Source organism: Vicugna pacos, chromosome 7 (assembly GCF_048564905.1).
Source record: "Vicugna pacos chromosome 7, VicPac4, whole genome shotgun sequence".
In the NCBI taxonomy this organism is placed as follows: domain Eukaryota; kingdom Metazoa; phylum Chordata; class Mammalia; order Artiodactyla; family Camelidae; genus Vicugna; species Vicugna pacos.
In genome coordinates, this window is record NC_132993.1 from 50,295,096 (window position 1) to 50,322,867 (window position 27,772).

Genomic DNA, 27,772 nt, shown 5'->3' on the forward strand with positions numbered 1-27,772 from the left:
TATTTGATTCTTCAGTCCTTTTGAGTATATACCTAGGAGTGAAGTTTCTCCACCATATGGTAATTTTATGTTTAAATTTTTGAGTAACTGCCAAACCGTTTTACAAGTAGCTACACCGTTTTACATATCCTCAGTTTTGTTTATTTCCCTTCTACTCCACTATTCAAGATTATGATGACTTGAAAAAGAATGAGCCAAAGATCAGTTTTTTTTTAAGATATCAACTCTTATTTGATACATCTTATTCAAGAGAGTTTTCAGACAGGTTTATCTGTCTTTTTCCAGTAGTTTACTAGTTTATTGAATAAGGTTTTGCTTTGTTCCTTTCATTCAAATTGAGATGAAGTTGTGCTCCTTCATTTCTTTTTTTCTCACTGTATTTATGTTTTTGGAACCTATGAGAATGGTTTTAGAGGTCTAAGTAAATGTAAATTTATTTACTGTACAAAATGAAAATGATGAAGGAGGAAAAATAGCAACACAGATAGTCTTGGGTACCTTCAAGGAGTTATTTATAGGTTTTAATTGACTTTAGTGCAGAGCAAATTTCTTTGTCTTCTACTATTGCTATAGGAGTCAGTTGGCAGGGCTTGGCAGTTGTTTTTTGAGTCTGTGCGTTTGGGGCCATCCTATCACTATAACATCTTTGTTAAAACAATACCTTGTATTACACTTGATAGATACTGTAGAAATCTAAAATAAATGGTTTAAGATAGGTTGAATAGTCATCAGGTCTCTTAAGTTTTTTTGTTTGTCATTATCCAGTTAATATTTTAGATTTTTTTTTTAAGATCTCTTAAGTTTTTGAGGTAAGGTTGATTTTGATTTAGTTTGGACTAAATAAATGACCTGACATTATTGAAGTCTGCCTGTTTTCTTTCAGTATTTCATTTTTTAATTTGGTTTTTATCTTAATATGGTCTTCACTAAATTATCTGTTTGCCAAAAAAGGAAAAAAAGTTAAGAAGCTAATGACAACTCTGAAAGACCTAATTGAGTTTTTCTGTTAACAGAGAAAACAAGAGTATAAACTTACATTTATAGGACTGAGGAAAGACTCTGAAGGTCTTTTTTTCTTCTTTAGTTTTAGAAGATAGAGACCTATTAAAAGGTACGTAGAATACATTTAGCTTTATGAAAAATATTAGGTATATTAGACTTATTTTTTTAAGGATGTAAGGCACAGAGGGAATTTACATTAGGTGACAAAAACTTTCTGACAAGGTATGTGGTGAAATCAGTGAAAGAAGAGCCTTATTAGATAGCTGAACTTCACAGTACAGCAGAAATGGCTGCACTGCCTAGTTTCAGATAGACTGAGATTTAGATTGGAGTTATGGATCCAACGCATATCTGGCAACCAGAAGTTCATGTGTATGTAATACAGATCGAGCTACGTGGTTACCCTGTGACTCTGCTAGCATTAGGCTTTTGTCAGTCTCTGTGCTGGTGCTGTGCCATTATGATCGACTTTGTTACTGTCTCACTGCTGTTTTTATTCTTATCACTACCAACTGACAGTTCCGAGAGATTTTATTGGTTTGATCACAGTCATCATTTACTCTATATTATTTGATAGAGCTCTTCTGTCAGGCTGTCTCACAGACCGAAAACCAGCCATAGAAATCCACCCTTGTAACTGTGGTCCAGTGTGGTGGGGTAATTCTTAAAATTCAGAGCATGGTGATCTGTACTTAAGGAATCCCCTGGAAGATGGTTTAAGCTGTAGTAGGTAGGCATTTTTGAGAAGTTTAAGAAGAGAGGCAGTTTATCGAATGTCCTGAATGGCAGTTTCATTTTTTGCCACAGATCCTACATTTGCTTCAGGTACTGCTTTTTGGATTTCTAGCCTTAGTGATGATCCCAACAGCAAAATAATTTATTAAATATAACCCAGTTAAGAATTTTAGGAAAGAGCCTTTTTATACTCCAAGTTTACGTTCTTCTTACAGTTACAGAAATTCACAAGAGACTTCCAAAGAGTTGCTTTGAGTGTATCTTTGAATTTGTTGTGTACACACACCACCCTCACACTATCATCTCAAGTTAATTTTTAAGCCAGTTAAGTATAAGAAGTCTGTGATCCAGTTCCTTCTTTTGGAAGTGAGTAAACAAAGGTTGAGAGACATTCTGATTACCTGGGTTCACATGATGTCTTTGAGCAGAGCTAGGATTAGAAATGAGAATTCTTAACTACTTCTGTTTTACAGTGTGTAGTATCTATTTAGTGACTTAAAAAACAAAAATGACTTCCATATTCTTGGCATTTATCTAATCTTGCTTAAGAATTTATCCTGTTGAGACTCTCGATAGTAAGGAAAAGAAGTATACCCCAGTTACTTCATATAAAAAAGAGAATCCAGGGAAGTAAAATGGAATGCAGCTGGTCCTGTGGGGACTAAAAATCTGCCTAAGGTCTCAACTCTTCTTTCAGAGAACCACAAAGTCTCTCATCTTGGCTTTTCAGAGGGTATCTGCCTCATTTCAGTTTTTCTTTCTGTGGCTTCCTTACTTACTGATTGTCCTGTATGTCCCCTTATAATGGCAATTCCAGCCCCAGAATATACATATCCTTTTTCAGATTCAGGGTCCTCCATTGGCTGGCAACAATTTTTAACTTCTCCCCAACTTTCTAAGAGAGAGTCTAGCTCATATCATTGATGGAGTCCGATCTCTCAACGTATATGTTGTTTGCCAAACAATAAATTGGCTGTCTTTGTGTCAGGTGTACATTCCTGGTGTTAACACAGTTGGGGATTGGGGAGGAAAAAGTAGATAGGATAATGTGTTTCAGTTTCATATTCAGTTGTTTATTTAGTAAACTCCTAAATAGATCTTATATTTGAATGGCAAAGACTGAGCAGACATTAACATGGTACATCACTCTATATCTCATGCATTTATGCATTTTAAGTTCATTAAATGTAAATAAATTTCTAAAGTAGTAACTCTCAAGAGTGGAGCTACAATGTTCTAGGGAATACTTCTTTTTAGTGCCCCTTCCCCCACTTTGGTTAGTTTGCTTATTTTAATGCTTGTTTTTTATATTTTATGGTCCATTGTTTTGTGAATGAGTGTTTAGTGTATTAGAAAAGGAGACTCCTGCATTCATTCATGTATTCATGCGTATCATAGAATCTATGAGTTTGTAGTATGTTCCAGGAATTTTGTTATCTTTGGGCAGATGAAAGTTGAATATGGTATGCTCTTTGCCCTTAAAGAACTCTGTGCTTTGGAAGCTGAGCTGTCAGATTCTCTTCGTACCTTTGACTCCTTCACCTACTGCTCCATAAGTCATACCTTATCTAACCTGTACTCTTTTTTTACTGGATCCTTCCTTAGAGCCTGACGTATATACAGATCTGTTCCCACTCATACCTAAACCTACTGCAGTATGGTTTTATGCTCACTACTCTATAGATGTCACTCTCAGTAAGATCAGCAGTTACCTTCTACACATCCCCTAGATATTTACTGGTTTTGATCTTACCATCTGTTCTCCTGCTTTTCGACACTGTTGATCATTTGTAGCTTCTGGAACTTCATCCATCTTGCACATAGTTGATAGAATGGTTTAAACATAAACATCATATATTTCTTACAATCCCCCTTTTAAAAACAACCTTCAGTGTCTTCTCTATGGAACACTGTTTTTTGTTTCAGTACCTACTCCTGCTGTCTTCTCTTTATCAGTTGACCTCTTCTTTGCTTGGCTATGTCCTGTTATCCTCATAGACGAATCTGAGATGTCACCTTTTTCAGGATGCTACCTCTGATTTGCCACCACTCCTCCTCTTCAAGCTGGATCAGATTACCTACTCCTTCTCATTAGTGCCTTGTAATAGCTGATGCATGTCCATCATTTTTCTTACTGTATTGTTTTATAATTATGTATGTAATTCTCTGTCTTCTGAAGACTGAGCTTCTTGAGGCTGGGAATAGTCCTTTACTTATCTTTGAAATTGCAGAGCCTGGCTGTAGGGGTCACATACTAGACTTTAATAAATGATCAGTGAATGAAAGAAGTTTCTAGTCTAGAAAAGGCAGATATACATAAATAATTACTGAAGAACTTTAAATAGTGCAGTGGAGTCAGAGAATGCAAGGACTGAACATTCTATCTGGGAAGAGGGGAAAGTGCTTATGAGAGAAGACTCATTGAAGATATAAGTTTGAGCTGGTTCCTGAAGGGAACTTGATAGAAGTGTTGTTAGAGAGCAGAGGTAATCCATCCTAGAGAACAGAAGTAGGAGAACAGATCCTACTCATGAAAAAGCCAGGTATTTCAGAATCTTTTTTCAAAGGTCATTTTGGCAGTAAGGAGGATGGAATAGAGGAGAGGCAAGAGTTGTAGTCTTGCAGGCTATAATGAAGGTCTTGTCTAAGGCTTTGGTGGTGAGGAGGGGGAGGGCCCTAAGAGATATTTAAGATGTAAAATATAACTTATTAGTTGGATTAAGAGTGTTTAAGAGGCAGTCCAAGATAACTTTTAAGATTTCTCTTTTCAATGATTGGTTAGGCACTGACGCCTCCTTTTAATTTAAATAAAGGAACATAGGAAATATTTGCGGTATTAAATGAATTTAACTTTAGACATGAAGAGTTTGAGGTACCCATTAGAAATTCAGGCAGAAGGATTCAGTATGCTGTTGAATTTAAGTGTTAGAAACTCAGGAGGTATATGTGGGCTGGAAGTATGCTTTGAAAGTCACAGTACATATTGAGGTAGTTAAAAGCAGTGGATTAGGAAACAAGATTACTTAGGGATTGCATATATTGGATGACTGTAGAAGAGTGAAAAACAGAATTCTGAAATTGCAGGTTTTCTTCTGCTTAAAGGTAATTAAGGGTATACATGCAAAGCAGTATTAATTTTCGTTGATCTCTTTCATTTCCTTTTATTCTTTCCCACCTAAACAGATTTTCCCACTTCAACAGATTTGCAGCCCTTATTTGTTCCTTTCATTGTTCACTGTACTGAATCTTGAGGCTGTTAGTTTCTTCCTCTCTGTAAGTATCTGTGAGACTAAACTAGGAATAAGGAAGTGCGTAAATTAGATATGTGAATTCAAATCCCTTTATGAAATGGGCATATATATTTATAACTTACTCTAAGAAATAGGTTGCCATTTTTTAAACATATTAATCTCTTGGTTTATCTTTTGATTTTTCTCTTTTGATAGTGATATAGGTACAGATAAATATTTTGCTTTCATTATAGCAAGTATAAAGTTATGATGATAAATCACATCGTGGACTTAGATCAGGTAAACCTCACAGCAAGTGTTGAGACTGTGGTAGTACTGAAGAGTTCATGGTTCGTTTTCACTGGGATTGTTGCTACTCGGCTTTATTTCATTGTAGCCTTGTAGGGAGGTGATTCCAGTGATTCCAGATTTTTCTGATTTTCAGAAAAAGCCAGAAACCCTGACTTTTATGTGATTTTTAGAAAAATGTTTATTCAGAATTTTAAAAAATACTGTGTTGGCCAAATAAAACATACCAGTTTTTGATCCCTTTCTCAAACCTTAAATTCTTTGTAACAGAGACCAACCAGCATCTCCTAATGAAATACTTTAGATGTGTTTGGTTCTGTTGCATATTAGAGTAAGAGAGGAAACTTGACCATGGAAGCCTTAGAAGAATAGTGGAAAAGGAGACAGGCTCAATCTCTTGATTTGGAGGATTGAATAATAATAGGGTCATGAAATCAGATGGGCTGAGACCTATCCGATCTGCAGAAAATATTCTGGTAGTAATTGTTGCCACCTTCAGTTCCTTATTTGTTGAGGTTTTGATCCTGGGCACCAAGATCAGTGGCTTGAAACTGGAATGTTTAGTTAGGGAGGATGTTTTTCTACCATTTTATTATGCATATTTAAGTACAAAGTTAAAACACACACACACACACACACACACCCAACTTTGGTGTTTTGCCACCAGAACGTAACCCACATGAATAGTAATGTTTCTGTCACTCAGTGGGTTTCAAGTTCTGAAAACCTGATTTACTAAATGTACTCAAAATATAATTGTTGCGGCTTACTGTTTTATCTTTATTCATTTACTTTTGTTGAGTCAAAGAATTTTTCTAGGAAATCTATTCAATCCATAGGAAGATCAGAGAGATATGTTGGAACTGACCTTTGACTTGTCTGTTTATTCTTCATGAGAAGGAAAAGTAATGATTCCTGCAAGTGGAACTTTCATACAGTTTGGATTGTGCATGTTCCCTTTCAGCAACAGCTTTCCCTTGTAAATAAATTCCATTTGTATAAAAATTAGATCTTACATAAAAATTGTATTTAAAAAATGTGCCACAAAATGTTAGAATTTGATTGTTGGTTCTTGATCTAACTGACTTGACCACATCAGATTAGATTATGATAGGAATTTATACAGTAGGTATCCTGAATAAAAAAAGTATGGTTTTATTTTGGAGGAGGGGAGTCAGGGTGGAGCTAGTTGAAATATGTGCTAATATATTATGTCAACTAAAATTCTGATCTAACAGTTTTCCTTAATTACATGATACATATTTTATATGTTTATAGTTTCTCTTAAGGTTTTCTGTGTTAGATGTTAATCTCTTGTTTCCTGTACTAAGATGTGAGATTATAATATATGGGAAATGAATTGAAATAGTTAACTTTAATAGCTTATAAAAATAAATTCCTTTGTATTTTATTAAAAGTTGAATGAATATGGAACACTTTGACTTTCAGGTTTTTTACTTTTGGGCATTGATAAGGCTGACTGTGACTATCAGTTTATTATAATTCGTGACTGGTACCATCTTACCATTCTCTCTCTTTGTAAAATCCTCTTGTGCTTGTGATTATTTATATGTAACTTTTTGAAGAAGACTTTTTTAAAGATCAGTTTTTAGATTTATAACAAAATTAAAAAGAAGATACAGAGATTTCCCATATACTCCCTACTTCTACACATGCATAGTCTCCTGCATTATCAGCCTCACTCACCAGAATGGTACATATCTTACCAAGGATGAACCTGTATAGATACATGATAATCACCCAAAGTCCATAGTTTACCTTGGGGTTCACTCTTGGTATTGTACATTCTGTGGGTTTGGACAAAAATATAGTTCTTTAATATCTATCCATCATTATAGTATCATTCAGTTCCACTCCCCTAAAACTTCTCTGTGCTCTGCCTACTCATCTACCCATCTTGCTCCTCCCATTACCTGCTGATCATTTTATTGTCTCCATAGTTTTGCCTTTTTCAGAACATCTTATGGTTGGAATCATGAAGTATGTAGCCTTTACACATTAGCTTCTTTCACTTTGTAATAAATCTTTAAGTTTCTCAGTGTCTTCCGATGGTTGGATAGCTCATTTCTTTTGAGTAATATTCCATTGTCTTGATGTACCACAGTTTATGTATCCATTCACCTACTTTAGGACATCTTGGTTGCTTCCAAGTTTCGGTGATTATGAATAAGTTGCTATAAACATCTGTGTGCAAGTTTTTGTGTGGTCATAAGTTTTCAACTCCTTTGGGTAAATACCAAGGAGTGTGATTGCTAGATTTTATGGTAAGCGTATATTTAGTTTTGTAAGAAATTGCCAAACTGTCTTCCAAAGTGGCTATATGGTTTTGCCTTCCTGCCAGTGAGTTCCTGTTGCGCCAAAGCCTTACGAGAATTTGGTGGTGTTATTGTTCTGGATTTTAGCCATTCTAGTAGATGTGTAGTGGTATCTCATTGTAGTTTTAATTTGCATTTCCCTGATGACATAAGATGCCAAGCATCTTTTTGTGTGCTTATTTGTCATCTGTATGTGTTCTTTGGTGAGGAGTCTGTTAAAATCTTTAGCCCATTTTTAAATCAGGGTTGTTTTCTTATTGTTGAGTTTTAAGAGTTATTTGTAATTTTGGATAAAAGTCCTTTGTCAGACGTGTCTTTTGCAGATATTTCCTCCTAGCCTGTGGCTTATCTTTTGATGATCATAATCCTATCTTTTGCAGAAGAGGAGTTTTTAAATTTAATGTAGTCCAGTTAATCAGTTATTTTTTTCATGGATTATGTCTGGTGCTATATCTAAAAAGGAATCACCATACCCAGGGTTGCCTTAGGTTTTCTCCTAAGTTATCTTCTAGAGTATTATAGTTTTGTGTTTTACATTTAGGTCTATGATCCATTTTGAATTAATATTTGTAAAAAGTATAAGAGCCATGTCTCAGTTTAAATTTTTTTTTGCATGTGGATGTCTGGTTTTGACAGCACCATTCATTGAAAAGACTATCTTTGGTTATATGTAGTTTTTGGAAACCCTTGAATAGTGCATTTACCCTTCACAGCTTACTTTGTTGCCACTTATAAATGGAATCTTTAAATATATTTAGACATAAAAGTATAAATCGCCTTTAGCATTGGGCTTAAGTTCAGTAAACAAATCTTTTTCTCTGTCCTACTTTTGAATCAAAGAGTACTTCCCCTGTGGCACACACGTATGTAGCCTTAGCATTTGTGAATCTTTGTTCACTTAGAATTTTTATTTTTGGAAATTACCAAAACTTTAGTAAATAAAGTTAATAATTAGTTTTGGGTAATACTATTTTGATGGAAAGAAGTGGATAATTGGAAAAAAAAAAAAGAGAGAGGTTGATTTTTCTTGTTTAACTGAAAAGCTGCCTTTTGAAGACAATTTAAAACTAGTGTCAATTCTGTTTAAGCTCTGAAGGCTTTATCTTTTTTGTATTCCCAAACACTTTGCACATCTTTCTATATGGTACTTGCCAATTTATGTTATCATTATATGTATATTTTACTTTTTTAATTTGTGAGCATGTTGAGAGCAGAAACTGTTGGATTCATCTTTGTATAATTAAGACCCAATACATAACTACCTAATTATTATAGAATCAGTATAACTTCCCCTTAAGTAATTATTTCAAAGGACAGTAGTTCTTGCATAAAATGAATACATAACCCACACACAAAGTAGGATATTTAAACTCATTACTTAAAGTAGTTCCATACTTAAAAGAATCTTTTTCTTAATTGAATAGCCAAGTTTATATTGCTCTAGTATCAGCTAATCGTAGGAGACTCTTAATCCCAGGTTAATTCTCTGGATTGTGAACATGTAGCATGTTTGAGGGCTTTTCATTTCTTGCATTGGTTACTTAAGAAATGCAAGTGCATTTATTGTGTGAGTGAATTTTGTGATTATTATGTGTGTTTAAATTTTTTTTTTTAGTGAAAGATTTCAAACGATGAAAGTGGAAAGATTAGTATAATGACATTCCTGTCCTTATACCCAGCTTAGACATTTATGAACCCATGGTTAATTATATTTTATCTGTGTTCTTTTTTACTTTTCTTCCTCTGTCTGTTTTCAGAATTGTTTTGAAACATATTCCAGATACATGATTTCATCTTTAAATATTTCATCATGCTTCTTTAAAACATAAGGGTTGTTTTTGTTAAAACTTAATAGGTGGTGCCATTCATTATATAAGGTGAAAAATAAACAGTAACTTGTTAATGTCATTAAATATTCAAAAAATGTTTAAAATTACCCAGTTTTTCTTCTTTTCCTCTTTTCCCTCCTCATCCTCCTTCTTCTCCTTTTTCCACTGTATTTTTTGTTAAAATCAAGTTGGGTAAGCTCCACATATTGCAGTTTTAACCCGCAGATTCTCCCAAACCTTCATCTTCTCTTTCTCCCTCCTTCTCTTTATTTTTTTCCCCTTTACCCTTTATTTGTTGAAGAAATTGGGTCTTTTGCTCTTTAGTGTTTTCCATAGTCTGAATATTGCTAAGTTCATCTCCATGGTGTATTGTAACATTTTCTTAGCCTTCTACATTTCCTAAATCAGATTCAGGTTTGAGTTGTCTCCTGAGTTGTTTTGACATACTCTCAGTAGTCTCTGGTAGCTTTCTGGTATGGTCATCCAGGCCCATCTTAAACTCATTTCCTGCTCCAGACTTGGAATCATCCATTCCTCCAATAGCTCTGGTTTGTTTTAGTGGAACTACCAACACTATTTTTTATTGAAGCAATGATTCACAGTCAAATTACTATATTGTAAAATTATTTGAAATAGTTTCTCTGTGTAATTTCCACATTGTTAGTATGTACAGTTAGATTTTTAAATTTTACTTTATTTTTGAATTTTAAAGATTGCTTTTGAATTCTTTTAAATGTAGAATACTTATACCATTATAAAATCAGATCTGCAGAATGAGATATTTTCATAGTTGTCTAGTCTCCTTTACCCCATTTTCCTCCATTTCTCATAGATCTTCATTTAAAAAAGTTTCTGTGTATCCTTACATTAAAGAATAAACAAATGTGTATATGTTTATAACTTTCACCCTCCCTTTCTTAGATGCTTGATAGCTGTACATACTTTTCTTCACTAGTATGTTACTGATTTAAAAAATAATCAGGGTAGATATGCTTATACAAAAAAATTTATTCAAAATACACAGAATTCATACTTTCTTTTCTGATATCTTGATGGATTCTATTAACTCACATAATTAGAAATTTAACTGTTATTTGGTAGCTTTAAAATTTTTGCTTTAGTGGGGAGGGTATAGCTTTGTGATAGAGTGCATGCTTAGCATGCATGAGGTCCTGGGTTCAATCCCCAGTACCTCCATTAAATAAATAAACCTAATTATCCCTCCCCCCCACCTTTTTTTCTTGCTTCCATAAATTATTTTTAAAGGACTACTTTTAATTTTTGTATGTCATCTGTCTATACATATATATACACACACATTTGTTTAGGAATGAGACTGATACATATATCAATTTAAATTAGACACACACTTACCTGTGAAAAGGAAACATTATAAGGAAAATAATCTAATTTATTTCTTTTTGATAAAGATTAAAAGTTCATTTTAAAAGATCTATACCATTATTTTTGAAGTTATAAAGTTGTAAAAACAATATGTATAACTAGAAAAATATAGTTTCTAAAAAATTGCCTTTGATTAATTCATTTCAGCTTTGTGTATCTATTAGACCTTTTATCAGAAATTCAGGAAACCTTGGTAAAGTGGTTTTACAATTGGAGGCTTTGAGTCTTCTGGAAGCCTGTTAGGACTGTTCTTTGCTGTACTGCCCCATCTACATTTAAATACTTTTATTATTCTTTCTGTATAAGGAAAAGCATTCAGTAAATATGGTCTTTTGTTTTTTCAATACTGTGGTTTCTTCTAGATTCTAATTCAGTGATTCCCAATGTTTGAGCTGTGGGGTGGGAAAGGGTTGTGTAGCCTAACTTAGTTTGTATCCTGATTAAACAAATAATATGAGTGTACCTGCTGTTATTTCAAACTGTGTATAGTTATTTTGTAATTGATAGAATCTAGTTTAAAAAACACAGAGTTAATTGTAGCTTTTTTTGTTTTCTTATATTTTCTTTGTCATTGGATGCTAGGAGTCCTAATTATGTAGCAGTCTATGACCTTTATAACTACTGCTGTAATAAAAAAAAATGAAGCCTTATGAAATCTTCATATATGTATATAATTATTCTTCAAGATGTTTAAAAGTTGAACAATAGACTTCTGTTATAAGGAAGAGCGTTCTGTTACCAAAGAACTAAAAATACATAGGGACTGGTATATATGTGTGTGTATAATCTAATTATTGTGGGCACCCCTAGTTGGGAGAGGGCAGAGAAACTCCACAGGTATATCTTGTGGCCATTATCTTTGCCAGTTGGGCAGTTAGCCATCTTGGAGACAAAGTCATCTATCCCTCCTGGCTCAACAGCTGCATTGAAAACGTGCACCAAATCGTACTAATCTTGAGTCATCTTCCCAAGGATATACTGGGTATCTTAAATTGGTGTGAGTGGAAGAGGATCTTTATTTCCTTCTCCCAGGGGCATAAAAAGAGGGATTTGGGACCAATTTAGCCAACAAATGTACTGATGATTCCTGTGTGACTGCCTCTCTGTGGCTGCCTCCTCAAAAAGGAAGTAGTGACGTGGGCTGGTGTAGGGCATGTTGAGACAGCTGAAAGAACACTGTTACTGTACATCAGTCCTATGGGAGAAAAAGGACCAACCTCTTGGGAGATTTTTTTTTTTTAGGTGGGGGTTTGGTGTAGGTTGTGCTGTTAGGAATGTACAGCTCTGCCTAAAATCATAATAAGGTGGAGGTGAGGGGGAGGACTTCAGTTTAGAGTCCTTTTCTTTTTCCCTTACCCTTTCCCTTTTCCTTTTTGTGCCCTTACTCCTTTCCTCCTTTTTTTCTCTCCTTCATTCTCTTTCCATTCCCTCCCGCATTTCACTTCTCTAGTTAGTAAATTGATTAATTAGTTCCATATTTAGTGGGCAGCTTCTTTGTAGCAGGCCCTGGCTAAATTATTATATAATGTTGAATGAGCCAAAGTTGAGTGTCAGGAGCACATTCTATTGAAATTGCTTGGAGAAGAACTTCCAGTTTATTATAGATGGAATGAGGTGAAAGGAAAACAGTTTATAGTTGCAATAAGGTGACTCATCTTATGAGTACTTACTTTTCTTGTTGAACTCATTTATATAATTTCTGTGACCCAAGTTGGCACTGAAGTAGTGCCAGCTTTAAGATTCTCAGCCCAGTCTGGCTGCCCTGTGCCGTATAATGTGTTGAGACATACCAGGTGAATATACCTGAGTGGTGGACTCACTCTAGTGAGACTCCTATGGGAGCCCAAGGTCCATTCTCTTGGGGCCCTGACATTCTATTCTTCATGTGATTTAAAAATAGTTGTTTCCACCTAGCCCTGCTCTCCACATGCAGCCCGAACAGTCTGAGCCTGGCTCTGCACCGTATTAACTGTGTCAGACCAAAGTTAATCAGTCTGCTTTAGATAGATTTGACTTGAGAGATGATCTCACAACTCAGCTCCTTCACTATGGTAGTGTGAATTCTGGATCCATAGAGGTTTAGTGATTTTGCAGAGGTTATACATAACATTAGTGGCAAGCTGGAACCTGTAATTTCTGATTCTTTGTTCTTGGTGCTATATTACGTTACCTTTCCTATCTTAAAAGTCTGTGATAAGGATCAAATGAGATAAATGTCAGTATGACTTGATAGGCATAAACATCACAATATAAATTATTTCCACTTGCTTTCTACTATCAGGAGGCATGTAAAATTCTTTCCATTATCATTTCTTCATTCTTGGCAGTAGGGGTCATTTTTGTGTCTTTGTATGTCCCTGTGCAAATTATTACAAATAGGTATCAGGGCATGCTAATAAATTGATATCCTTTGAAACAAAAATTGTTTCCATTATTTATGTAGAGTATGTATGGATAAACTGATTGTCTAATAAAAATTATTCTTTATATTATGTACTTCATATTCAAACCAGGGGCTTATTACATTCATTACAACTAGTTTTCTAATTGTTTGGGAGGCATGTTAAGCCGATTAATAGTTAGATAAAAGAAAGCACTCATTTATGATTTTAACATTTTTTTCTTGTTGTGACCTTTAGCTTCAGACAGTCGTCAGCTGACAAATTTAAGGTTCATTAAGGAGACTGGATTTGAATGGGATCAAATCCCACTCTTATAAGCTGTGTGACTTTGGACCACTTTAAAAAAACTTCTCTGTACCTTATTTTCTCTGTTGCTAAACTAGAAATAATAATAGTGATTAAGCTAAAATTGACCACTAGACCATGGACTCATTTACTTCCCACAAAAACCACATAAGGTAGGTGAGGAAATGAAGGCATGGAGTGGTTACACAGCTAATATTAGTAAAGGTGAGATTTCCACTTAGTCTGACTCCAGTGTTTATACTTGGAGCACTATGCTATACTACCTTCTTGATTACTTCATAAGTTGTTCTGAGAAGTAAATGAGGTATGTATGTATAATGCTTGCTACAGCTTTGGTTTTCAGAGGTTTGGGGGTTCTGGAACTGTGAGTAAGATTTGAGGACCTAGAGATTAATTTAGGGAGAATTTTAAGTATAGAATTGTCCTTAGTTCTGCACAGTTCTGGTCACTTACTAGAAATGAAAGTATCACAGACCCCACTCTAGACATAATGGATCAGAATCTGCATTTTAAGAATCTGCGTTTAATAAGATTCTTAAAGTTTAAGAAGTACTGCAGTTGATGATCCTGAAAGCTTCTTCCATCTCACAGTTGGTGTGTAGGTGGTTTTAGGAAACCAAATACATGGCTGTTTCAGTGTTGATTATTGTATTTGGATAAGAAAATAGTAATATATTAAGTATTATTTTAATGTAAATGACTAATGTAGATTTCTATTTTCTTTTTTCTTTTTTTTTTTTGGCTTCCATTTTAGGTCAAGTCTTGGGGGTAATACCTGTTTGAATTTGTAAAAAGTCTCTGTTGTAGTATAAAATTATCTTAAGTTTTATCATTCTTTATCATGGAAATAATTAGAATCCAAAAATTTTAAATGGTTTTAAATCAAATGTTTTTCTTAATCTTATCAGATAATAAAATTATAGTATTAGCCAGATTTTATATGGAAACACTAAATATATCATAAAACTTTAATTTTGGACAATAACCTATTCTGATATTTTGTTGAATAGTTTAACATTTGAAGTTAAATATTGTAAGAGATTAACTGCAAAGCAAATGAGTATCTGATTTGCTTGATTGGAAATGTTTAACTTTACTAGTCTTTGGAATATAGAAATTTCTCTCAAACTTATTTAAGGAAAGGGTCTTCTCTCGTAGATTTTTTTTTAATATGGCAGTAATGTCTGTTTTGTTCACTGTTAAATTGCTAGCACTTGGCGTATTGTATGTATTCACAAATATTTGTTGAATGAAGAGTTTGTGTTTTGATGATTCTGCTACTGTTTTCAAATGAGAAAGGGACTTGTAGGATTCTGAAAACTTGAGTTTTTAGACAATTGAGCATCTTCTCATTAAGTAATTGAGTTAAATAATCTCTCCCATATTATATAATTGTGATTTTCTTTTGAAAATTTCTTTAATTGTGAAAGATATGATTTAAACAGATGAGAAATAACACATTTATATAGCTTCAAGCAGACACTTGTTTAAGAGAGAACATTTGAGTACTGAGCGTTTGAGAAGCGCCCTGTGTACTGTCCTCTTGCATGCTCCTTTTCTTCCTTTATCTCCAGAGAGAGCCATTTTGTTTAGTTTCATTTTAAAAACCTCTGAATAGATCCTTAAACAATAAGTTGTTTAGCTTTGAAAACTGACTAGCAAGCATAAATAAAACTTTATTAAGGAAGAGTGATGTTATTAATATTAGATCAAATCTCATTGAAGAAGGTAGGTTGAATAAAGTGAGTCATAGTCTGGTTTCAGCTTTCATGAGAATTTATAAGAACTCTTTTCAGGAAAGTCAGTGGAAAAGGTTTTGAGTGAATCTTGGGAAATAACATCTGTTTCTATAGTTGGTCATCTGACAGTGCTGCTGTGTAGACCAGGTACTTACTGGATGCTCAGCAGTATTTTCAGAGGGCCTGGGCTACTCTGTACTTTATTCTGAATCACCATGGCCTACTTTCAACTCTTGGAAAGAAGTCAGGGGAGACCACTTCTGTAGGTGAAATAGTATCTTCAACTGATTCAAGAAGGAGATCATGATGGCAGAGTAATAACTTCATTGGCAGGCAGTCTGTCCTCTGGTTAAAAAGATGAGTACCCAGGATGAGGAAAAAAGAAATAAAAATACGAACTACAAGAGTTGTGTGGCCTTTTATAGAAGAAGAAACAAAAAAAAACCTCTCACTGTGGGACATAAAAAAAAAGATATGTATAAATGGAAGAATATTATTTGAGAGTTAGGAAGACTCACTATTATAAATTCTCCTTAAAAGACTCTTAGCCCAGATTTCTCTTCATGGGTCAGTCATTGAAAGCTCCTTAGACCAATCACGTATATTTGCTTTATTCTTCTGCATAGCACTATTCCCATCTTACATAACTAAGTATTTACTTGTTTGTCTTTTTCCCTCTTCTGGAATGTAAACATACGAAGGTGTGTAAATTTATGAGGGTGTGCTTGTTGTTCTTCCCTTACTAGACTGTAGACTGTGAGGGAATGTTTTATGCCTTGTGATATCCCCAGCACCTTAAACTTACAGCACATAGGAAGCAGTCAATGACTGATGAGTGAATGAATGAATAAATAAAACTGTCCTTTTTCTCATAATCCACAGCGCTTACTGTCTATTCCATAGTTTTTGGTCATTAATTTTGTTCATTTTAACATCTTATAATACTTTCTATTATTTTCATTTGGTTCAGTGTCTAATTGTTTCATTCCTGTAAGACATTCTTCTCTGTGCTCCTTGATGGCAGGAGTGGGACAAATGCTTCCTTTGTATACCTCAACAGTACAAGGCAAATGGATGGAGGAACTTGTTGAATTGAATAAATTTATTCATAGTGACTTAAATTGCTAAAATCCAGTTTGTCCTCAACAAAAGGAGTATTTTTAATAGATAATACAGTATAATTTCTAAATGAAATAGGGTTTTTTGTTTATTTTTAAGGATGGAGAATTCTTGGAAATGTTTTTGAGCTCAGTAAATTTTGATAACTGGAAGTTGGAACTTGTGCAGTTATAATTTTACAAATTCATGCAATTTGAATAAAAGAAAAATACAACAGTTTTCAATGAGATACGGATTTCTTACCTGGAAATTTTAATTTTTAAAACGTCTCATTATGCTGTAGTTGTATTGGGACTAGTTTTAAAATGAAATATTCTAAGTAAGTACAACTTTGTAGTCTTAACCTTTTATACATGCTTTTGCATATATAAATTATAAATGTTTTTATAAATACTTTGTTATCACTTCTCATGACAGCTTATCATTTAACGATTTGTGTAACTTTTTCTTGCTGTACATATACATGCCACTAGATTTTTTAAAAAATCATTGCTGATATGCTATAAATTTGTCACTACATACAGATTTTGTATATTGTTTCTTGTAGATAAATTTCCAAGAGTGCACTTAACACTTTTCAGAAGAGATATTTTTAACAGTTACTGAAATAATATCATAAATACTTAAGAGAAATATAAACTGTGTAAAAGTCTTGCTCATTCTTTTCTAATTCATATGGAAAATTATTTATTTGTTTATTAAAACTTTTTTTTCCCCTGCTTTATTTCAGACCAGTCTATCCATATGGGGATGGGGAAGCCTTGGCATTGTCCTTTCTCTAATAACATTTGGACCCTTTGTAATATTTTATTTGGCATTTTATATCCTCTGCTTTGTGGGTGGGTAAGTATTCTCAATGATAATTTTACAATTCATGTGATGTTCAGTTGTTCAGAATTGAAACAAATGACCATGAGACCTCAAGAAAAAAGAAATTACCATGAAAAATGGCAGTATGATTTATTTGTGAATTCTGTCTTTGCAAATGGTTTTTACCAAAGTTAAAAATAGTAAAACTAAGATACCTATAGAAATAGAAGTGATGGTGATTATTTGTACCAGGAATATGGGTATTCATCTTCAAAAATAAATTTCAGTTTCCGAAGACAACCTTTTTTGTGTAATTTGAAAAGTTAAAAAAATTTTTTATGCCTTCTGGTGTTATTCCCCCTTTAAGGTTAAAATTCTCTTCTCTTTGATAATAAGATCTAAGTTAAATTCAGATGATGCATCAAGTTTTACATAGTAGAAGATAGACTTTGAACAATAATGTTAATTATTTACCTTAGTGAGTGCTGTCATTTTGTTCTAGAAAATTCAAACAGACAGATTTTGCAGCTCTCTCTTCATGGTTTTTGATTTACAATGTTTATGCTTTACTTTGAGTTGATAAACCATTTAGGAGAGGTTTCAGTTATGATTTACTACAGCATCCTATGTAGAACATTTAGTATCAGATATGAACTGTATGTAGGAAAATGTATAGATAAGGGAGATGCTTAGATATTCTAACCAAGGTAGTTTAGCTGAAGTGAGTACTTTGTTGTTTATATAAATGTATATATGTGTGTGTATGTATATATATCTGTATGATACTTTCATGTAATTATTTGTGCAGTGAATACTCATCAGTTCTTATGAAGAAATCTTTGAGACCCCAAACATTTGGAGGAGTTGTTTGAGTCTACAGATTTAGAGGACTTAGCTGAATTGAACAGGATGTATATAAACTGTGGCCTGAGAGATTGTCTAAATAGACCCTAGGAATATGGCTTCTGAATATATCTACCACCTATCACCTCTTTCAGGATATGGGTTTGAAAGTCAAGTGTAGCCATTTTATAGGGCGGTCACCCACTGATTGTTGAACAAGTGAGAATTAATTAAACTGAGAAGCTACCTCAAGAACTATTCATAAAACTGCATTTTATTTTAGACTTAGTATTTTCATTATAATTGCTTGTCTGTGGTACTATGTAGTGAAAAAATTAAGAAATAAGCCATAGTAATCTGGTAAGTGGAGTTTTGAATATCTTTATGGATTATAAACATGATTGAAGACTTTGTAGATCTGCAGCCATTAGGGCTTCCTAAATTACACTCCTCAGTCACAAATTAAGGCCAGAGCTGCATGGTTGCATAGCTGCATGGTTGTACCACTCCCCCCAAGGTTACGGCTGCTTTTACTGATTGGAAAGGAAATTGCCTTGAGGAGATGTTTCTCTGAAAAGGAAAGATTTCTTTTATTTCAGTAATTGACTAAGCCTTTGGCAAAAGTGAAGAAGGATTTCAGAATATTTTCCAATACTTCAGAAAGGGAGGAAATTGCAGCTTTATAAACAAAGGCAGCTTTATAGATCTTGGAAGGTAAAGGGTCGGAGAAGTGTTTTTCTCTTAGACTAAACTGCTCCATATAAAATTTGGGACACGTGATGAATCCGTTCTTTTCTTTTCTTTTATTAATAGACTTTATTTTTTAGAGCAGTTTCAGGTTCACAGCAGAATTGAGCAGAAAATACAGAGAGTTTGCACATAGCCCTCCCAACCTACACATATATACTCCCCTACCCTCAATATACCTCATCAGTGTGGCATATTAGTACATCCATTCATTTCAAAGTCACAGGAATCGTTGTTGTTCCCCTTCTGAGTCTGCTAATTTATCAAGAAATAATTTCAAAAAAATTTTTGGATACTTGTAAAGTTCTGTAAATTTTTTAGATAGGATGGGATATTGGTAAGTGGGTGATGGCCACTAAAAACTCTAGATAATATTAAGTCACATGGTAGAGTCTGAAATTCCAAGTTCATGTTATCTTATGAATTGATCTGATATACTGTTCCAGACTGTTGACCTCAGTGAAGCTCACTGTCAAAATAAGGGGACTTAATTTATATACTAGCAAGCATCCCAAAATCATCTCAGGGGATTAGTTAATTAAGCATTCCCAGGTTACTCAGTTACAGTCAATGAGTATCATAATTCCTGAGTAAAAATCTTTCTAATTTTGGCTCTACTGAAGAACAATTGTCCTTTCTTTAATGTAACTTAGTATAGTTATGAATTTTATGAGCCTTATGAATTTTAAGAGCAAAAATAGTCTTTTAAATATCAGTCTTAAGTACAATAATTACATTTTATATAATTAAAAATCATTTCTTAGTTTTAGTGGTTTGTTTGGTTGTTGTGTAAGTTTTTAAAGATGTGTTCTTTTTCCTACTTAACATGCAAGTCAGAGAAGAATTTATACTTTTTTTTTTTTAACAGAAACTACCCTCCTTTTTTTTTGGCTAGTAAAATTTAAGTTTTTGAGTTCTGCAGTTTTACCTATATAAATGTAAATAAAAGCCTTGAAAAGAAAACCACTCAGGAATTTTGGGGGGGGTTGTTTGTTTTGGTTTTCCTTCTTCCTTTTTTGGGGGATTGTTATTTTGGGATACCATCAATAAAGATAGAGGTTAATGGCATTCATTATATTTGTTTGGTTATGCAATTATTTGTAGCACCTGTTTTTACTAAACCTCAAGGCCGAAGCTATTAATTAGGTTCTTTCTGAGATCGCACTGTTCCTTAGTTTACTTTTCTACTGTCATACTGCGGACAAAGGTTAATGTTTTATCAGTCTGTTTCATGATAATATTTTTAGAAATACATTGTTAACTTAATACAAGCATTTTATTGTGTCTGTAAATATGATCAGATTTTTTCTTAGTAATAATATCAGATACAGCACCGATATGTGAAATTTACTGATAATTCTGAGTCTAGCCTTTTAAAAAAGAAACAAACAGAATTGATGACAAGCTGATTTGACTTTACTGCTGTTCTCCACCCTTCTCCCTACTTTTGTGGTACTTGTACTGAAGAGCAGTGAAGTGGCAGGTAGCCACAAAAAGCGGAAGACCTTGAGAATCTTCCCTTCAGGCTGACCATATTCAATTTTTCACTGTTCCCTTTTTGTCACTACATTCTTTCAGTCATTGTAAGGTTACTATAAATTATTATAAAATTAAATTTTAATTTTCTTTTATGGATTTCCTGTCTACTTAGTAGTGCTTAGATTTATATGGTAAATTTTAAAGTAGGACATACTGATTGCATTTGTCAATACTTAAAATATTTCCAAACCAGTATTTACCTTTACTCCATAATTGTTTTAAAAGTAATTAATGCTTTATGATATATTTGTATTTCTTTTTTTAATTCCAGGCTTATTTTAAACAAGTTATAAGTTGGCTCTTTGTTTTTTTTTTCCCGTATAGCCTTTATTTGTTTATTCTATTTTCCTAGTGGTAAGTTATATCTTTAATTAGTTAACAGAACTATAGAAATGTGTGATTCAGCTATAGATGTACAGTATCATTTGTCTTTATCCTTGGTTATTAGCTTGCCTACTTATTTAGTGAAGGCTTATTTTCCTGAAGTTTGAAAGTGTTGCCTGGGATTCTTTATGAAATATATTGGATGAAAACTTGGAAAGGAATTATTGTATAAATTCACAAAATGTTTATAGTTGTTTTAAACTTCAGCATATAACAAAATCTGTCAGTTCCTTGCCTTGCCAAGGTCACAAACTGACTTTTTAGTGAAGGATAAGCCATGTATTAAATCTGAAAAAATATATTTGGTAATGTGTTAAATTATAGTAAAATTTTGTTTTTGTACCTATAATTAAATATTTTCAGAGGTTTTGTGGTTACTCTCCTGTTTGGAAAAACAAACTCAGAGAAGTACCTAGAGCAGTGTGAACATTCATTTCTTCCTCCAACATCAACGGGGATTCCTAAGGTAAGTAGGGGAAAGGAGTATGAAACCTTGAAGTCCTTTTTGTATGCAATGATGATAATGTGACCATCTTTATATGGCTTTTCCTATAATTTCCGTATGTTCACTAATGCTCACTATAAATTTATGAGTGAGTATCTGATCAGGCTTCAGTTATTATTGTGGGATTGGAATGGTTTTTCTTGTATGAAGAGAGGCAGACAGTCTGGAGTTGATGTCAGTAATTTAATTTTACAATTATTAACTTGTGCATTATGTGCTAATAAGACTTTCATATTGATAAATAAATACATTTTTCTAAAACTTACTTAACTTTAAAAGTAACCTCTGAGACTTATTTCTGTCTTCCTTTAAAACACCCATTAATGTATATTCTTTGGGTTTGCTCACAGATCTTTCTGAAGAAATGAACCTTTTCTTTTTTTGAATCATTTTTAAGCCATCCATGGTTTCCATTCATTTAAGTTGTACATAGAGAGGATGCAAAATGTTTTAAGAGTTAAGATCCTAAACAGTAATAAATCAGTCAAGACTGTTTAAGTCTTTATAATCTATTTTTTAATACATGGTATAAAAATAATTATTTTGATTTGCTGTTCCTAAAATGACTTGTAAATATGTTTTATGAAAAAAATCTTAGAGGTTGCATTCTATAACTTGAAACATTTTTTTTTCACATGTATGTGTGCTTTGGTTTGTATTTTTTTTTTTTTTTTGGTTTGTATTTTTAATTGAAGAGTATGCCACTACTTTTCACCCTATTTCCAGGTCACGGATCTTTCTAAAGACTACAGAAAAAATTTCTTTTCTTTTCTTTTCTTTAGTTGTTAAAAATCATCCCTAGATAAAATCAATTAAAAATATATTCATTTAGCAGCTGGTGTACTGTTTTGGGCTGGGAGGGAGAAAGAGGAAACAGGGCAGTATTTAATAAAGACATTTGACTCACCTGAAACACTAACTTATGAATATAAAATGTCATTGAAATATAGCAACAGTATGTGTGTATATTTTCAGTTTCTCACATTCTGAATAATATTTGCTGATTATTAAGTTTTTTGAGGATAATGAGATTTTTTTTTTTCCTGGATGTCTAGTTTTGTTACTTTGGAAAATAGTGTTTGCTTTATACTCAAGTCTCAAGAAATAAGGTTATTTATTGTCTTGAAGATAATGACGGGGAAGTTACAATGAATGTTCAGTTAGAAGTAAACTACAGAGATTTTAAGTCAAGAAACTATCCAATAAAATGTTATGGTTTCCTTTCAGTGCTTAGAAGAAATGAAACGGGAAGCCAGGACTATAAAGATTGATAGAAGATTGACAGGTGCCAATATAATTGATGAACCTCTCCAGCAAGTGAGTTTCAGTATGTGGTATTTGAATTCCATATGTTGTGTGCTAGGTGTATTTCTTTTGAAAATACTAAGAAATAATTTTATTATTTATGTAATATGCTGGAGATTCATTATAATGGTATCCTTGGATTCTATACTTAAGATGCTGCCTTATTTATGGACTTATTTATAATAAGTGTAGTTGAATTCATGTCCTAAAAAAGGTTTTTACTGACATTTAACAATGTTTCTAATTATTTTATGGTTAAAATGTTACGCTTTAGCTGATGAACAAGCATAGTGGTTTGATAAATCAGACATTTTTCCTGCTAGATTTATTACTTTTTAGAATAGGTATTCCTGATTTGTTCCAAAAATATTTTTAAAATTAGAATTAAAATTATTCTCTTCCAGAATATTTTTCATTGATGCTTGATGGTATATTATTAAAAATAATGTGTATGTTACAATTCTAATATTATTTTATAGATGAACTATTTAGCTTATCTGATTTGTAAAAACATTATACATTAAGTTATATTATTTGCTGTTTATTGGCTAACTTAATACTGTTGGCAGTATCAAAGGTATTAGAATTTAGTAAACTATGTCATTTTTGTAATTTGACTGCAGTGAATCTGATGATATAATCTTGGAAAAATGTTTTCTTTTGAGAATTAGGGTGTCGACATTATTTTGCATCTCATTTTATCAAACTGATTAAAACTCTTCATTATACTATAGCATTGGAAATTTATTTTTTTCTGCAAACTTCATCCTTACCTGAATTTTGGTAGGACTTGGATACAGATAATTCTTTAATTTAAAAAAAAAAATTGGGCAGTGTATGAATTGGGCTACCAAGTTAATTTAAAAGTTTTGGAAGTGGTTTTTAGTGTATTGATACCTTTGTAATGAAGGCAATTATTTACCACCACAATTTAGTATGTAGAGAATAAATAGAATTTGCAAATAATAGTTTTAGATTGAAGTTTGCCACTAAATCCTAAAAATTTCTTTTTTTCTGCAATACTTTTGTTTTAGGTTATCCAGTTTTCTTTGAGGGATTATGTCCAGTATTGGTATTATACACTAAGTGATGATGAATCTTTTCTTCTTGAAATTAGGCAGACGCTTCAAAATGCACTCATTCAGTTTGCTACTAGGTAAGGTCACTGCATTGTATTTATGCAGAAAAATTTAAACATATTGTTTGTATTAATAGAGAAAATAACTTTTAAATATGAGGAGAAAATTGATTTTTACAAGGTAAGTAGAACAGGAGATTATTATTGTGGGATAACTCTTAGATTATAGAACTAGAACCCTAAAAACCTTTACTCCTTCAAATTTAACCTTTGCATTTACAGAATGTTTATCTTGATTAAAAACCCTATTCTCTTAGTCAGTTTCTTCCTCAGGGTCCAATTATCCAATCATGTGATTATTCAAAGTCTTTTCTTTTTAATATATGTTTGTTACTCGCCGCACCTTCTGAAGTATAAGTGCCCCCCCCAATCCTTTTTAAATGGAGATACTGGGATTTTAACCCAAGACCTCATGATTACTAAAGATGTGCTCTATCACTGAGCTATATCCTCTCCCCTACTCCACTTACTGATAATACTTTTTTCCCCTCTTCCCCAGATATTGTTTTGTTTTGAATTGCACATCACTCCTTTATTGTACTGTTCTGGAAATAGGATTTAGTACAGTTATGCTCAAAATGAGCCAAATGGCAGGGACAAACAACTAGAACATGATTCAGAAATCAAACACAGTGAAAGACACACTTGAACGTGATTAAGAGGCATTTCACTGCCATAAAACAATAAGGCAGGGGAGAGATTCTAAAATACACAGCAGGTTGAATTCCTGTATCTTAGAAGTCAAGGAGCTTATCTCATGTTGGTGTAAGGAATGGCTTATTTTCTGATGTCAACCACCACTAGAAACCCCAAGTTTTTTTGTTGTTCATATTTTAAAATATTTATATATATAAATAATATATGAAATGTTTAATATATACAACTATATACTATAGGTAGGTGGATACTTTTTTTTTTTTTTTTTGGTAAAAGTAAATGTAACACATAAACATCCAGGATTGATCCCAATCTTCTGAAGACAGTTCCTCTGGAGTAAGGAAGGAAATGGTTGTTTGCATCACCATGCAGGTTGCATTCTTCTACTGGAATCACTGGAGCCTCCCAGATAGTCATCTGACTACAGACTAGTACAGGACTACCTCCTGGAAACACAAATAAGCTCTCTTGCTCCACCTCATTGGTCACACTTAACATGGTTCCTCCATGTCCCCTTTCCACCCTCTTCGATAAATCTTCCCTTGGCATGGACTGAGGATCCAGGCCCCAGAGGTGCTGCTCTGACTAGATTGTATGAAGGAAGTGGAAACGAGACAAAATGGCTAAAACGAAATTGAGAGCCACTGATTTCCATCTGAAGCTGCAACTTAAGATGCCTACAGATGTGGTCAGTGTGACATGTTCAGGGGAGAGGTGCAGAGGAATGGGTTGGGCAGGGAGGGTGTTCTTGGGAAAGTAGTCGGCCTGCTTGCCTGCACTTTTTGGCCTTGCCCTGGGCAGCCACAGCCTCCATGACTTTCCTTATGGGCTCTTCATTTCCCAGGAACTCCAAGGGCTTGATGAGCTTCAGGTTCTTGTCCAGTTCATAGACAGTGGGAATGTCAGTGGGCAGGAGCAGCTCCGTGGTAGCCTCTTCAGAGAGACCCTCCAGATGGGTGACAGTGCTCTGAAGACTGTTGCCATGGACTGTCTGCAGAACCCCTTCCTCTCCTCCATCTGGGGAACAATTTTTTCATTCCAGAAGGTCAGAGCTCTGGCAGTAGTTTCCTTCAGACTTTCACAGGAGGGTAGCTGGTCTTCAGTGAGATCTGCATACCTGCAGTTCTTACTGATGTTGCTATAAACGGTTGAGCTTCATTGGAGGTGGTGGGACATCATAGTGCCTCCAGACCTTTACCTGGGCTTCGCCATGCTTAACAGCAGTTTCTGCTTTATTGAGGCCAAAGTCCTCACTACTGGCGGCCACACTTGTTCAGTGGCATCCAGCACTGCACAGAGGGTCCAGATTGTTTTCTTCTGCATGGTGGTGAAACAGATGTCAGACTCGTAGCCAGCATCTAGTAGCACCTGTGCGTGGCGCTTCACCTCCTACTGGGCTCAGGTTGGCTTCACACCAGCCACAAATGCTTTTCTCCAGATTCCAGGTGTTTCCTCTGTGCGGGGTCAGCACCAGCTTGTAGGTGGCTGTGGCTTCAGGTGCAGCGTAGACTGGGGTTCACTGAGATTCAGAAGTCACCCCAGATACTCTTTTATTCAAGTGCTATGGAAATAGTTCAGTATAACTGCTCACTTACCTTTGGCACATACCTAATTGAAGTCCTCTTAGAGGGAGAAGAAGCCAAAGTTAGTGGAGCATATTCTGTTTATTTACTTTTAGAAGAGAAGTGTATTTTGATGAGTTTCCTTTAAGAAACTTTTCTTTTGTGAGATATACTAAAATTCTCACTTTACAAAATCCACTTATATATTGTCTCCCATATGACAAAATATTTTGGTCTATATCTTTGTACATAAACTACTTAATTTGGCGGGGGGGGCATTTCATATCTAGAAATTATTTAATTTTGAAAGAAAGGAATTTATGTTTGGCTGAGTTTGCAGTCTTTTTTTCCTTTAATAAAAGAATTTGCTACCCATTACACAGAGATTTTCCTACTAGCCTGTCGCCTCAAGGCAGTAGGCTGCATGCTCTGCCAGGAGTACATTCTCAAATCTGAAGGTGTTATTTTCCAGCCAACCCCTCTTCTCCTTCACTTAGGTTCTTGAAATAGTTTTGTACTTCTGAGAGTCTTGGAGGCTAGAGCTTTGCCTTAGGGCTCTTACTGTGTTTTCATCTCTGTCCGAATAGACATTTCTAGCTCATGCTGCTCTGTCGAGACTTTCCTTTTGTAATTCCGTTGATCTTAAGCTTTTGAGTGGGAGGTGAGTTCCTCAGGTCACTGAAGAGGCCTATGGTAAGGTTTATGGTTTGAATTATAACCTTGCTTAGATAGATTTGAGCTCCTCCCTTATGATTAACAGCAAACATTTATAAAGTGGTCAGCCATAATTGTGAACGTAGACTCACTGGAACACGAATTATTATAAAGTATAATGAAAGAAGTCAGAAGTTGAATTTTATCTCCTTTATTTTATATATGTAACATTATTGAGCATTAGGTATTTTTTTAGAGAACTCTTCTGAATCACTCATTCATTGCTTTTTATAGTAACACCATCCTAATGATTTTTACTCCCTTTGTAAGGGTGGGAATAAGAAGAATTCATTATTCTTGTGTCAGACTGCTGAAGACTATATTAAAATAAAACAAAATTTAGACCTGGAAAGAACTTTTGACTAGTAATTGGAACTCCTGAGTTCATATCCTGCTCTACCATTTAGCTGTGGGACTGTAAGCAGGTATTTTAAATTTTTTGGACTTTAGGTTTTCTCATATGTGAAATAAGCATATGAGAAATAGTAGTACCTGTCCTGCTCTGCATTCCTCACAGGGTTATTGTCAGGATCAAATTCATCTATTCACTCAACTAGTATTTTGTGCCTACTTTGTACCAGCCAGATGCTGCAGATACAGCAGTGATTTAAGCAAAATCCTTGCTCAGTGGAATGTAATGAAAATAATATTTGTGAAAATGTTTAAAAAATTGTGAAGGAATTTAGAAATTTAAGTTTTTATGCCATCCAACATGTATAATTTCACTGATGAGGAAGGTAGGATCCAGAAAGGTTAAGCAGTTAGTGCAAGATTATCCAATGAGTTGGGGGCAGAGTAAGAATTAGAATCAGATTGTTCTTAACAGTCACTGTTCTCTCCTCCATTCCCTACCAGATTTATTTTGATCTTGATTATTCGTCTTAGTTTCTCCCTCCTTTCTTTCCTCTCATGGCAGTGCTTTCCCTGTTGTTGATCCTCTAACCATCCTTAGACTTCCTGTCACAAGTTTTTTTTTTTCCTTTCTGTAAAATTCTTGTGCTATCAAATAGCTAAATATTTGGATGATAATAGGAAGAGCCAGGTTTCTCCCATCCTAGACTGATCTGAATTCATAGCTTTGGTTTGTCTTTGGCCTTAAGTTTTGGCAAATTCATCAGCCTCTCTTGAGCTTTAGTTTCCTTATTTGTAAAAAGCTG

At 34.0% G+C, this 27,772-nt stretch overlaps 1 protein-coding gene and 1 pseudogene across 4 annotated transcripts in view; one reads left to right on the forward strand and one right to left on the reverse strand.

Annotated features, from left to right (window-relative positions):
- The window catches only part of SNX13 (sorting nexin 13), a 110,305-nt gene that overhangs the window by 20,862 nt on the left and 61,671 nt on the right, over nucleotides 1-27,772 (forward strand). For all 4 annotated transcript variants that reach the window (XM_015245633.3, XM_006211724.3, XM_072964895.1 and 1 more), the window contains 4 exons: nucleotides 17,142-17,254; nucleotides 21,098-21,200; nucleotides 22,467-22,556; nucleotides 23,579-23,700. In XM_015245633.3, the coding sequence (XP_015101119.1) occupies nucleotides 17,142-17,254; nucleotides 21,098-21,200; nucleotides 22,467-22,556; nucleotides 23,579-23,700 (428 nt within the window). The remainder of the gene's footprint in view (nucleotides 1-17,141; nucleotides 17,255-21,097; nucleotides 21,201-22,466; nucleotides 22,557-23,578; nucleotides 23,701-27,772) is intronic.
- LOC102542812 (phosphoglycerate mutase 1 pseudogene) lies at nucleotides 25,043-26,345 on the reverse strand (annotated as a pseudogene).